General features: G+C 42.5%; 1 protein-coding gene across 2 annotated transcripts; it reads left to right on the plus strand.

Annotated features, from left to right (window-relative positions):
* The first annotated feature begins 893 nt into the window (after positions 1-893).
* ivns1abpa (influenza virus NS1A binding protein a) lies at positions 894-12,906 on the plus strand. Of its 2 annotated transcripts, XM_061683749.1 has the most exons (15): positions 894-1,116; positions 4,113-4,410; positions 4,596-4,730; positions 5,149-5,318; positions 5,450-5,525; positions 5,705-5,878; positions 6,558-6,683; positions 8,152-8,262; positions 8,745-8,886; positions 8,956-9,180; positions 10,085-10,206; positions 11,050-11,176; positions 11,247-11,378; positions 11,462-11,635; positions 11,879-12,906. In XM_061683749.1, the coding sequence occupies exons 3-15, from the start codon at positions 4,620-4,622 to the stop codon at positions 12,139-12,141; spliced, it is 1,953 nt and encodes a 650-aa protein (XP_061539733.1). In that variant the 5' UTR covers positions 894-1,116; positions 4,113-4,410; positions 4,596-4,619; the 3' UTR covers positions 12,142-12,906. The 2 variants fall into 2 exon arrangements, with proteins under 2 accessions (XP_061539733.1, XP_061539734.1); XM_061683750.1 differs by lacking the exons at positions 894-1,116; positions 4,113-4,410; positions 5,149-5,318 and having other exon boundaries at positions 4,620-4,730.
* Positions 12,907-13,436: the final 530 nt, after the last annotated feature.

A 13,436-nucleotide genomic window follows, 5' to 3' on the forward strand; every position in this document is an offset into this window, starting at 1 on the left:
ATCTCACTCTTAAATACTCAATGCCACCGTTACTTTTGGTGATTTTTTTTACCTCTTAAGTAGGCATACTATCGTATACATATTACAAATGGATTTGAGCCTTAAAATATGCAAATACCCCGCACGTATGGAGATGTTTTGCCGTCTGAACATTTTCCAATCAACAACTGAATGATTGACACTTACACTTCTATGCGTCAAGAGACTTGTAGACTTTTATTAAATCTTTTGCGTAGGCCGAAATGAAAACTTGTCGATCAAATATATCCCCTCAGTCAGGCCAGGTGGACGAATTTGGCACACATTTGTGTTTAACTTCGTATTTAAGGCAAATTCTGGTTGCTGCTATTGTACAGAAGCTTTGCTGCTTATCTTTGCTTGACATCAACGGACCAAACTTGCATACTGCGATAAAAACGCCACGAAAGGTTTCTTAGCCAACATTATATGAAAGTGAATGGGACTCCTACCAACCAATGTTAATGCGCATGCGCCAGAATTACATCGCGATGGCGTTTCGCGAACGCTCCCATAATGATGCCCCTTCATGATAATGCCAATGAAAAGTGAGAAATATCTTTTCAGGAAGAATTACTTATAGGCCTACAGCTCTTGTATTGCACCTCAATAGATAAGTACAAGTTTGTTGTTTGTAATTTAAAATAGAAATATTTGTATTTTCATGATTGCGTATTTGTATATTGTTGATGAATAGCTACTTTTCCCCCACGTATGGTACGTGCCTCGGACTGTAGCACAGAAAATACGTGTTTGTTCCCCATCATACGTTGCAAGGCTGCCCGTAATTGCAGGCTTTGTCATCCGTCGTATATTGCATCACTTCAGCGCCAGGGATGTGCTGAAGAAACACGCCTCTTTTTGACGTCACAGACGGTGGGACTCGTGCGTAGTTTAGTCGGGAGCGCGCCTGGTTGCGCGTCACAAGCAGAGTGAATGGAGAGAAAGTGAGCGGACGTACTGCTGCTAAAGGACGAAGCAACACCCAGCCGGACAAGCAGCACCTGAAGCCGCCCTGCACTTGTCTTCAGACACAACCGACCAACTCTTCAATTCTTATTAAATATGTCTAATATCGTCTGCTGTCAAACGCCTCAGGTAAGATTAAAACAAATATATATATATATATATATACATATACATATATATATATATATATATATATATACACATATATATATATATACACACACGCACACACCTTTACTACTGAGGCGCCAGTGTGGGGGTTTGCTGTTAAATGTGTGGAGAAATTTTTAAAATGGTGTGTGGTTTCTCCACTGGCAATGGCTACCACCCGGTAATGGATGGAAATGTCTTCAGCTCGACAAGGCGAAGACTGCTGGAAATGGAAATTTTTAATTTTTTCCTGCCGCCGCCGACAATGTCGCACACTAAATAAACGTTTATTTGTCCTACCTCGCCGGTCGAGAATTTTATGGCGCCGAGAACGGACAAAGGGTCTAATAATGCGTCGTTGTCTGCCTCAAAATGGAACTCTTGTTGGCTCGCGCGCGTGGTTGCCGTTGTAGCTAGCAAGGACTGCTAGCAAGAGCATCCATCGCATTCTTTGCGCGCTATTAAAGATGGATGTTTCACCGTTTTGTTTTCAAGACTGCTCTTGCTCTAACCGCTTTTGCAGTGGCGGGATGTATGTGTGGCACAGCGCCAAGCGTTCTCGGCCCCGCACGTTCCCGTCGAGTAGAGGGGAAGGCAGACCAAGGCCATTGTGGCTAAAACGTGTAGCGAGGCTAGCCACGGTTTAGCGATATCAACATAGTCTCATTATTTGAAAAAACAAACAACAACAAAGTTATACAATACTGTATGTGATGAGTTGTTGGTTAAATATTAACCTACCGTCAGCCAGCCTCTAGTGGAGGCTTCCCTTCGTTAATTCCGTCCTGCTGTGCTTGTAATCCGTAACGGAAACTGGTGGCTACTTAGATCATTCTAATTGCTCTAATTCTCAAATAACCTAGATGATTTCGCATTTAAATAAATAATGTTTCTATCATATGGTTGGACAGCTGCAGGATGGCATCAAAAAATGGAAATGCTATAAATAATCTTAACCAAGTATTATTCCAGGGCATCAAAAAATGGAAATGCTATAAATAATCTTAACCAAGTATTATTCCAATCAACCTATTAAAATAAGAAATCAAATAATCCAATTTTGCTGTTGGAAGGGGTCCCTACTGGCCAGTTAGACGAGTATTGGTGTGTTCTTAAAATGTGTATTATTATTTTACGCATCCGAGATGAATGCCCTCCTTCACATTTCTTACTCGAGTTAAATTGATGCAGTGCGTACAAAACTGAGAACTGTGCTACATGTCTTGCAGTAGATTTTCCCCCTCCACTGGAGGGGGCTCTAACGAGTTTAATGTCAGATGTGCACTTAAGTACTCAACTAGTTGCATGGAAACATTGACTTGCTCTCAGGGCTCCACTCCCCCCATCTTCCCTACGCTTCCCCCTCCCCCGGTAGTCAGTCACACACCTCATGAAGCTACTCCTGTGAAAGAATGTCTGACACACACCTCAGAAGTAAATTCTCATTATCATTCCAGTTACTAACATATTTTGGTCGTTAGGTTCACCAATGTCAATATTTTTCTTGTCACAGTCAGCGCAATCTTGACTACTTCCCATGAAGACAAAAAGTAAAAACTTCCTGGGCAGCAATTTTTTTATTTTTTATTTAACCCCCCCCCCAACCAATCTTACTTCATTCAAACATTGCACAAGGTTTAACAATTTAAATAACCCTTTTTTCAGTGGCAATGCGGTACAATGCTAACTTAACCAAGTAGCTGTGGGTGGGGCTTTGCTGGCAAAGCATGGGGGGGCTACTTGATGGTTGGAGGGACGAGGGTAGCAAGGCAGCAGATGGAGGGTAGCAAGGCAGCAGATGGAGTGCACCTAACACCATTCACTAAGAGCAGTTGCATAATCAGTCAGAAGTGGGTCAGTGTTCCCACCGTCTACAAGCAAACTGGGAGAGTCATAGCTTTCAGTGCCAATTTTGCTCTACATTCGATGTACTGGATTGCAAAAAGACGATGGTGTGCCGAAGTATACGCCGTGATGGATGGGTTTCCCCTGTGAAAATGTTGACTTATTTTTCTTCCCCTCTATTTAGCAGGTGTGCCAAATCCAAGCAATTTCATGGGATTTTATTTTCGCTGCATTTCCTCTTTGCTTGGTATCTGATGTTCTAATAATCATGTCCCAGTACACTTTTTTCCACTTAATGCATTTTTTTCTGGGCTGTTTTCTCCTGTTTGTAGTCCTGCACACTGCGTAGTCTGATTTTGGATAAAGCTGGTTGTTGGATTTCAGTACATTTTCTGTGTTGAACTATATTTTTAGATGCTTTTACTGAATTGGTTTCTTAATGTACTAACCATGGCTATCAGGAGTTCTGCATTTGTATATTTTATCAGACAACTGATGAATCTAAAAACATTTAATCATTTTACAATTAGGGTTTACATGATCAGGATTTTTGGGGTCGATCAGCGAGTTTAAAAAAACTGATCTGATCACAAGATGGAGCAATGTGTCTATTTAAATGACTTGTTCATTTACTGTGTATTGCTCAAATTATATCTACAATAAATGTATCCTTGTTCATCTATTTATGCCAGTGAGGCATAATGACAGACAAAACAAATGAATGGTCTTCTATTAGATGGCTGGAAGTACAAGTACAGTAATTAATGTTTCCACGTTTTTGTTACATTTGTTTGTTGTTGGCCGATACCGATCAGACCGGTGTAAAGTCTAGTTCCTATAAAGTGGAACAGCCAAGGAACTTGTGTTGAGGTGGAATTACTTACTTGCCTGTCGCGAGACGACTGCTAATATTGTGACTTAGAGAGAGTTTATAAGTGCAATGCCTTGGTTGGATCAGTCAGCAGGTAAAGATGTCTGAGTCAAGCTTTTGTTTCTGATCTGTGAGATGCAGCGAGAGAAGCATCGTTCCTTAATGTTTTTCTTAAGGGATTTTGGAGATTTGCTTGATGACAGGGCATGAACTGTAAAATGTTTATAATCCTTTTTTTTTTTCTCTTTTTCTCCTCCAGGTTATAATGCATGACCAACACAGAATAAGTACAACTCTATAGCCAACGGGTTCACGAGGACTTGATTACAGTCGCTTCAAGCCTGATAGTTTGCTGGGGTGGAAGCCCTCCCTCTCCCTTGTGCTGCCACCTGTGTTGTCAACTGGCATTTCTTCTGACAACTTTCCCATCCCGCTCCTTGAGTGAAGAAGACCGGAGTCTCCCTGGAATCTCTTGTCTTCTTTGCCTGTTGCCTACCTTCAGTTCCTGTTCTACTCTTGTAGTGCCGCTTCCCTGAATTTGATTTATTCTCTATTAGGTAAGACTATGACTGCACAATTACAGACACCTAGTCGTCTCTGGTCAGCAATATTAAAAGGCTTTAACATTGTCTGATTAAGGATGACACTCATGGTGTGTATTTGTTTAATTTTAAACGACCAATAATATTGATATCTACACTAGAAGAGCAGCATTTACTTACTTATTTGTACTTTTCATCAGGCAGACCAACCAAATTCAGCCAAAATGATTCCGAATGGTTATCTGATCTTTGAGGACGAGAGTTTCCTGGATTCCACTGTGGCCAAAATGAACGCCTTGAGAAAGAGTGGTCAATTCTGCGATGTTAGACTGCAGGTATGACCTCAATGCAAACCCACACCACCCTCTCACACGGGCAAATGCGCCACTGAGTCACTCTGTGAATCATAAGAAATGAGTAGTGAAGGGCTTACAAATGACCTTGTATCCTCCTCCTTTCCTTTTAAGAATTAGCTTTTCATCTGTGTTCAAATCCAGATGTAACATAACTACACAATAAATCTTTGATGGACCCAGAAAAATAGTAATCCACCTTCTCCAAAAACAAAATAAAATGTGCCCTGGTAGTGGTACGGTCCAAAATTCCAGTATGTTGAAAGTAGCCTTCATATCATGTGATTAATTTGCATATTGAACAGAATGTGAGAGTTTACATGCGTCTCAGTCTCTTTTAACATTTAGTGCACCTTGTAAGAAAATACTTAGAAATGTTTCCAAACAATTTTTTTGACAGGTATGTGGCCATGAGTTGATGGCCCATCGTGCTGTGCTGGCTTGCTGCAGTCCATACTTGTTTGAGATCTTCAACAGTGACATTGAACCTCATGGAGTGTCTCATGTCACCTTTGAGGACTTGGACCCAGAGGCTGTGGAGATCTTGCTCAACTATGCCTACACTGCCCAGTAAATAGCTGTTACTGACTTTTTGTTTGACTTTAAATTGAGATAAGATTTCCTCACATGCGAATTAGAGTACAGTAATAAAATATTGTTTACTTACAGGTACTCTATAAAACTTTTTTTCTGTATCCCAGGCTTAAGGCAGATAAGGAGTTGGTCAAGGATGTTTACACTGCTGCCAAAAGGTTCAAGATGGAGCGAGTCAAGCAGGTTTGTTTGCTATGAAATACTGTTAGATGCTTGTGTAACTTTAGCTAAAGCTAATTAAGGAATTCCATATGAAACTATTATAGTATTGAATTTGCCATTGTATGATAGGAATGCCATATCATATGAAACTATTTTAGTATTGAATTTGTCATTGTATTTCCACCTCTGCAACTTCTCAGATTTGCGGTGACTACCTGTTGTCTAAGATGGATTCGCAGAATGCCATTTCTTTTCGCAACTTTGCCAGCTCAATGGCGGATGCCAGAGTTTTGACCAAAGTGGATGCCTACATCCAAGACCATCTAGTTGAGGTTTCTGAACAGGATGACTTCCTCAAACTTCCCCGCCTCAAGGTGAAATATAATTTGTCTAAACATGCATGTTGTCTTTGTGACAATTGTTCTTTATTAGTTGTAAGTGTTGACAGGGAGTTGTAGATATTTAGGGCGTATGTAATCATGGAGTGAGGCCGCACCACAAGAGGGACTTTTATGGCCGTCTTAAGCAGCTACAACCGAGCTGGTCAAATATACATGCTCAGTGACTGATCTCTATTTCTGATGGTTTTATTCTTGTCAACTGTCGCTGCTGCATTCTTACACTATTTGGTAGCAGCAGTGTGTTACTTGGACTAACAATGGATAAGCTCTGTATTTACTGTATACTGGTTTGACTTTTAACTAGATTATAATGTATGATGTTGCACCTTCTACAGGTAAAGCCCTCCTGTGAATAGATTTGTGGCAGGTGACAGAACATGTTGCAACAAAGGGATTTGCATTGGCAGGTTACTGTGTGATACCTTCTTGTGATAGTACACTTAAAACAGTGACCTGACTTTAAAATGTACTTTTAAACACAAGCTTGCCTTTCTATGTTTTTAGTTAACCTCACAATTCAGAGGGCTACTATTTGTTTTAAGGCCTATTAGAAAAATGTAACTTGGCCATGAGCACATTATGATGACTGAGTTGGAATTGCCTTTTCCCTCCACTGTGAGAACTAAACTCCACTTTCACTGTTTGTTCAAAGTTGGAAGTAATGCTAGAAGACAACCTGACTCTGCCCAGCAATGGCAAGCTTTACGCAAAGGTGCTAAACTGGGTGCAGCGTAGCCTCTGGGAGAATGGAGAGCAACTGGAACAACTCATGGAGGAGGTCAGTACCACGGTGTGCCCTTTGAACTCTGAGCGATTGTCATCCTGTCCCTCCCCCTTCTGACTCCTCCTGTTTTTGACATTAAGAAGTCATTAAGGGGGCTCAAATAGAGTTAGCATGCTGTTGTCATGCTGCTATGTCAGGATTGTTCTTTCCCTCTGATTTGTTGAGGTTTTTGCAGTAAGAAACTATTCCTGAACCATGCCACAAATTAGAGGTGAGACCAAAAGAGCCCCTATTTGCTCTTGTTTTTTTTGTTTTGTTTGTTTTCGCTCTTCTCCTTTGGGTTGTGGTTGATTTTCTTATGACCCCATTTAAGTATTACAGTGCTCTTCTGCTGTGAAACGCAGAGAAAAGATTCTTGAAGGTTTGACCCTTGATTCATCTGTTTTACTGCCACTTGACTATCTGAAGAGGTGCATGTTTTTTTGCTCCAGAACTAATAGGCACTCCTCCCCGTTGATTTATCTCTCCTGTAGGTTTATTTGCAGCAGCAAGGGACCAGACTGAGGAGCTGCGACTGATCCACCAGGGTAATGAGTCAGAGACAGGAGAGGGGAACACTACTGCCTTAGCCGCCTCTCTTTGCAGCCAAGCAACACTGTGCTCCCATCTGCCCATGCCTATTGCACACATGCATTCTCACTATAGACGAACCAATAGATTTGTTACTGTAATATAAGAAAAAATATAAGATGATATTGGCCAACGATTCAAATTGTACACCACAAATAGGCATCCTGTTGAAGAGAACTCCATTTGGCTACAGAACATTAGCCCTCACAGATAAAACATTTTTCAATCCCTCACCAATTTTTCCATTACATTTTTTTTTTTTGCTAGAGTATCTGACATTGGCTTTTGAGTGTTGCAACTGCAAAACAAACAAAAAAAAGCATGCAGATTTCCAGTATTTCATATATATATATATATATATATATATATATATATATATATATATATATATATATATATACACACACACACACACACACACACACACACACACACTTCCTTTGAGATGCCATTGATAATGACAGCAAACCATTAGGCCACCAATGTTTTGCCACGCGTTTGACTGCCTATTGTGGCTGCTATCACAATGAGCAGCTTCTTCAAGAGGAGCAGTTTCCAAGCAGCAGACTGGAACGTGAGGGTACATATCCAACCCCTCCTATTCTTCATTCTTCACAGAAGATTTTGCTGACTAGAGCGCATCGCTCTTCACTCGATCCCTCTTTGTTTTTAGATGCAATTAAGGAGAAGAACCCTTGCCGGACTGCATCTTCTTGAAGCCATTATTCAGTGGATGTCGTGTGTGTCTTTTAAGGAAACTCCTCAGCCAAGAAACTCTATTTCAAGGACTTTGTCCCTCTCCGCTTTCCTCTTATAATCCCCTTTATGCCGGGGTCTACTGTGTTACAATGGAGACAGCCACATGGGTGTGTTGTTCCTGTTTGTCTTCCAGGTGCAAATGCTGTACTACTCACCTGATCACAAGTTGGTGGATGGAGGGCTGATGATTGAGGGGCACACTGAGGTGTTTGGTGGCGAGGAGGACCACCTTCAGTTTGTGCAGGTACTCAACAAGTGTGCCCAACTTCACTGCGATGAGCTCTCTTGCACAAAAAAAAAATAGACACTCTGCAGTGTTTATTTTATCTTATGCCTGGCCATGCAAATACCACACGGCCTGTGCCTGGGTGGAAGGTCTAGTTCATTTAACTTTTTTTTGGGTCACCATGTAACAACTTAGTGTGGCTGATAAATGCCTGTCTGAGTTTACATTAAACAATTTTGCTCGTTGTTGGCCGTGAGGGTCTCTCACCTTTTTGTGTAGTTTCAGTTGTGGTTCATCTGAAGACTGGACTCTTTGATTTGACTGCTACGTAGCGTTGTAGATGTTAGATCGGCTGTGAGGTTATTTGTGTCCACAATAGACCCAACTTGATGAAGAGAAGGCTAAAGTGTGATTAGCTGGAGCTGGCCATCAGTTGGCCTGTGGTGCGTGCGTGTGTGTGGAGCGGGCTTGGCTTCTGTAGCTGCGCTATGCTCTTGCAGAAGAAGCCGGTACGAGAGAGCACCCAGAGACCGATGAGCTGCAGTTCCTCAGGAAGCCTTTCACCCTCCAACCAAGCAGCAAATGCCCCCAAACAAACCACGAGGAGAGAGTGGAAGTATATTGCCTCTGAGAAGACTACAAGTAAGCATAGTTAACAGTACTGTGCACTCCTCTTTACTCTTGTTGTCGCTAACAACATGTTTCCCTCAGACAACACCTACCTGTGTCTGGCTGTGCTGGACGGTGTGTTGTGTGTGATCTTCTTGCACGGCCGCAGCAGCCCCCAGACCTCTCCCTCTGCGACTCCTTGCCTGCTGAAGAGTCTCAGCTTTGAGGCCCACCCCGAGGAGCTGGAGGAGCACCTGCTGTCACCCATGCGTTACGCTCGCTCTGGCCTGGGCACCGCAGCCCTCAACTCCAGGCTCATCGCAGCAGGTTGGTACAAAAATTAACTCGATCCTGTTGGCAGTGGAACCTTGAAGTTTGACCAAAATCTGTTCTTCTTTTGATTTCAAATAATTTTCCTTTTGAGAATAAATTCCATTTCTAGTAAAACGGTCAAAGCTGTCTCCACCATAAAAAACCTTTATTAATGATGCAATGTGTAACATGTTCACATTAAATACCTTCAGTATAAATAGTTAACATGTTGGAAACAAACTACTCTCAACAGTCATAACTTGAATGACAAGTCAGGAGGGGTACAGTGTGAATTAAAATGAAAGCAACACAGTCATGTTAACACTTTCCTTTCAATTAGTAGCTTGCGTAAGAAGCAGACATAGTGTTAATCTTTACTCACTGCTCCTTGCCAAGCATCACAATGTGTGACAGAATAGCCAAAGTCCGTTAGGTGACAAAACAAAAAGTTGCCCAACACCAGCTGAGAGTCCAATCAGACCAGCAACAATGCACACAGACGACACAAACAGGAAGTCGAAACCCATCAAAATAAACCAGGTTCGTAACCTCAAAAACTTAGTAGGGAACCTCGTAAACAGAACTCCCTATAACAACAGCTTTTACTTCATTGAACCGAAGAAACACTTGTGCTCAGGCAGCCACGTGACTACAAATAGTCTGACAGTCTTCTGCTTAGAATGTTCTCACGGTACATTCCCGTGGATGATTCTTTTCACATTCTTCTTACCGCTGTCAAAATGTTGCAAAAAATCTTGTAAATGTAAAAACACATGCAGTCGACAGCTCACCACATGACCACGTTGTCATTTTCCCAGAAAATGTTGGTCTTACTCCAGTTTTTCCAAGCCTTAAAGTAAATGAATGATAGAAGTTCCACTGTACAAAAGGGTTGACTGTTTTTTTTGACCTCGTACAGGCGGCTACAACCGAGAGGAATGTCTGAGGACTGTAGAGTGTTACGACCCCAAAGAGGACCGCTGGACCTTCATAGCGCCCATGCGAACTCCAAGGGCTCGTTTCCAAATGGCTGTGCTGATGGTATGCTGCTTTTTATCTCCTAATAACATATTATCCAGTTGTCAATGGAGATGAAATAACACGTATATAAAGCCACCATGACCAAAACTATCATGGACACACTAAAATGAAATATAGGCAAACGGTCATGTTAACACTTCCTTTATAGGTAGCTAGCCGGTTAATGGCTTGCGTAAGAAGCTAATATAGCGGTCATCTTTACTCACTGCTCCTTGCCAAACATCACACCATGTGACAGAATATATGAAGTCCTTTAGTTGACAAAACAAAAAGTTACCCAATGCCAGCTGAGAGTGCCAACAGGAAGTAGAAACCCATCAAAATAAAACCAGTACAGTGGTTTATGACAGTGATGCGACCAGAATTTGTATGCAAGTTGGTGGTAATTATTTTGAATTAATAATACACGCTCTGAAAACATCAACATATTTTATTTTGAATGTCTGCAATACGATATAAATTTTTGGGGAAATTCCAAACCCAACAATAAAAGTAGATTTTCAAAGGTAAGTCTTCCTTGAGGCTCCAATGTCTGGGAGCTCTTTCTGCTCCTGATTCAGGGCTAATTCTCCCATTTTGCCTCCAGTACAGGAATGAGTTGAGACAGACTCTGGTTGTGATTTTCTCTGTTGAGCCACCTCTTTTTTTGCTTCCATGCAACGCATCACTCTCCTAGGTAACCGAGCACCGCAAGCCCCCCTTACTCTCGCTCAACCTTAAAGCAACTGCGCACAAAGCCAAGCACATTACACTTAATCCAGTATTAATTATTGTAAATTTGAAACTTAATACTGTTGACAACTATTAGTAGGGAACCTCGTAACAGTTATATGTACCCCACAGGGACAGCTCTATGTGATCGGCGGTTCAAACGGACATTCCGATGAGCTGAGCTGTGGGGAGATGTACGATCCACTCGCCGACGAGTGGGCTCAGGTGCCCGAGCTCAGGACAAACCGCTGCAATGCAGGTGGGCGTGGCTCGCATGAATTCATTCTTAGGAATCACCTCGACTGCTGGCTCACCTGTGCTCTCTGAAGGCGTCTGCTCCTTGAACAACAAACTCTACGTTGTGGGAGGGTCAGACCCCTGTGGGCAAAAAGGACTGAAGAACTGTGATGCCTTTGACCCAGTCACCAAAACCTGGTCAAGCTGTGCCCCCCTCAACATCAGTACGTGTTATCGCAGCTTGTGCTCCAATTGCGACGGTCTTTGGTGGTAGTCCAGGCTTAATAACTTGGTGCTTGGTTTTCAGGGCGGCACCAGGCTGCGTTGTGCGAGTTGGATGGCTTTATGTACGTGATTGGAGGGGCCGAGTCCTGGAACTGCCTGAACACCGTGGAACGCTACAACCCTGAGAACAACACCTGGAGCCTAATAGCACCCATGAATGTGGCCCGCAGGGGGGCCGGTGTGGCCGTCTATGCCGGTAAGTTCACAGCTCAAGTGGGGCTCCTCAACCTTTTCCCAAATGTTCATGGTATTGTTGTGAACGCTCAGTGGGGTGGACCCTTTCTGCCCTTTGTTCTTGCTCTTACTTTTGCTGGGTCTCTCCTTGTAGACGTCAGAGCCACCCTGAAGGCGCGGTACTCTAAATTGACCTGCCTGTATACTGTTAAAAAAAAAAAAAAAAGTAAAAATTATGCTCAGTAATCCACATTGTGCTGTCCAGGCAAACTTTTTGTCGTCGGCGGCTTCGACGGCTCCCACGCGCTCCGCTGTGTGGAGGTCTACGACCCGGCTCGAAATGAGTGGCGAATGCTAGGCAGCATGACCACATCCCGCAGCAATGCGGGCGTGGTCATGCTGGGCGACACGATCTACGCCGTGGGTGGCTTCGACGGGAATGACTTCCTGAACACAATGGAGGTGTACAACCCTGAGGCGGACAAGTGGAGCGACTGCATCAAGGTCCTCTTCCCATTTTCGGAGTGACAGCGCTATACCCTTTTTCAAACTAACAGGCTTAAAGTGACATAATCGTGTTTCGTGATATCCTGTGTGTGTGTGTGTGTGTGTGTGTTGAGTGGATGTTTGGGTGGGAGGGGAAGGTGGATCCTGGTCGAGGGGTCTTCAGTGAAGACTGTCTTATTATGCGGGGTGGGGCTTGTTGCCCAAAGCAACACGAATGAAGCCTTTTCATAATGCGTACATTGTTCTACGTGCTGTACATATTGTTTGTCATATGCCAACATTTATTACACACCTAGTGCTTTTCTTTTTCTCTTTAAGACTTGAAACTTTTTTTTTTTTCTTTTTGCGTGACTACTGGTCACTCAAAAAGTGCAAGTGTGATGAGAATTGGAAGTTTTGTTTGTCATTTTCCTCACATACTAAAGTGGATGATATGGAGCCTTATGATTTAAAACCTAGTTTCTCATTTTAAACAATCTGGTTTGTGTTTGGAATCTTGAATGGCCTTTTTATATTTTTTATACACTAGATTTCTCAAAAATAGTAGCAGACAGCTAGTCATCAACCAGTGCCAGTTTGAGTTAACCTTTTCTGTGCTCGGGTCACATGCACAGCCAGGCTTCTCACTAAACATTAGTTTTTGTTTTATAATGTAAGTGGCTGCAGTTACTGAAAACATGTTTGCTTTGGTGTTTGTGTCAAGCAATGACAGATTTTTCTGGAAGGAGAGTTAAGAATCAAGACTGTCACATTTGTAATATTTCTTAATAAATCATTTCAATTGAATTTTTGTGATCGTTACATTTACTTGAGCACAAATGGGGACTCATGAAATAGAAGCGGCAGCGAACAAAGGGTCAATGTGGGTCTGACCTACCAGTGTCCCATTAATATTAATCCCCAATTTAACCAGGAGCTGCTAGCCTCAACCAGCATGGTGACATGAATTGGCTGTCTGTACTATGGTCTTCTCGTTCATAGGTCAGGTAAGGGTCTGACATTACCACCAATTTCCTCAGACCATGCTAAACCATGCGTGTCCTGCTCGAGTGAAGGGATTAAACTAATGGGACTTCAACAGAATAACTGGACATACCAGATTCCAGCTGCCTGACCTTGTGTAACTTGACGTCACTATTCCACAATTCACAATACTATACATTATACTTGGCAGTGGTGTTGAACTGTGCTAACGCTGTTGACTCAATATTGACCTTGCAACCATGCAGCCAGTTGAGTTTTCCCCCACCACAAATTACCCCATTGCACACTAATCCTTTATACTGTAGACACCACTCAAGACACATGCACCCTTA

Source organism: Phycodurus eques, chromosome 8 (genome assembly GCF_024500275.1).
Source record: "Phycodurus eques isolate BA_2022a chromosome 8, UOR_Pequ_1.1, whole genome shotgun sequence".
Classification (NCBI taxonomy): Eukaryota; Metazoa; Chordata; class Actinopteri; order Syngnathiformes; family Syngnathidae; genus Phycodurus; species Phycodurus eques.

Bases quoted from the DNA above. Each gene is read 5' to 3' on its own strand.
- ivns1abpa (XM_061683749.1), top strand. From the start codon at position 4,620: ATGATTCCGAATGGTTATCTGATCTTTGAGGACGAGAGTTTCCTGGAT. The intron at 5,319-5,449 runs GTAAATAGCTGT...TCTGTATCCCAG, and splicing joins AACTATGCCTACACTGCCCA to GCTTAAGGCAGATAAGGAGT. The intron at 11,379-11,461 runs GTACGTGTTATC...CTTGGTTTTCAG, and splicing joins CTGTGCCCCCCTCAACATCA to GGCGGCACCAGGCTGCGTTG.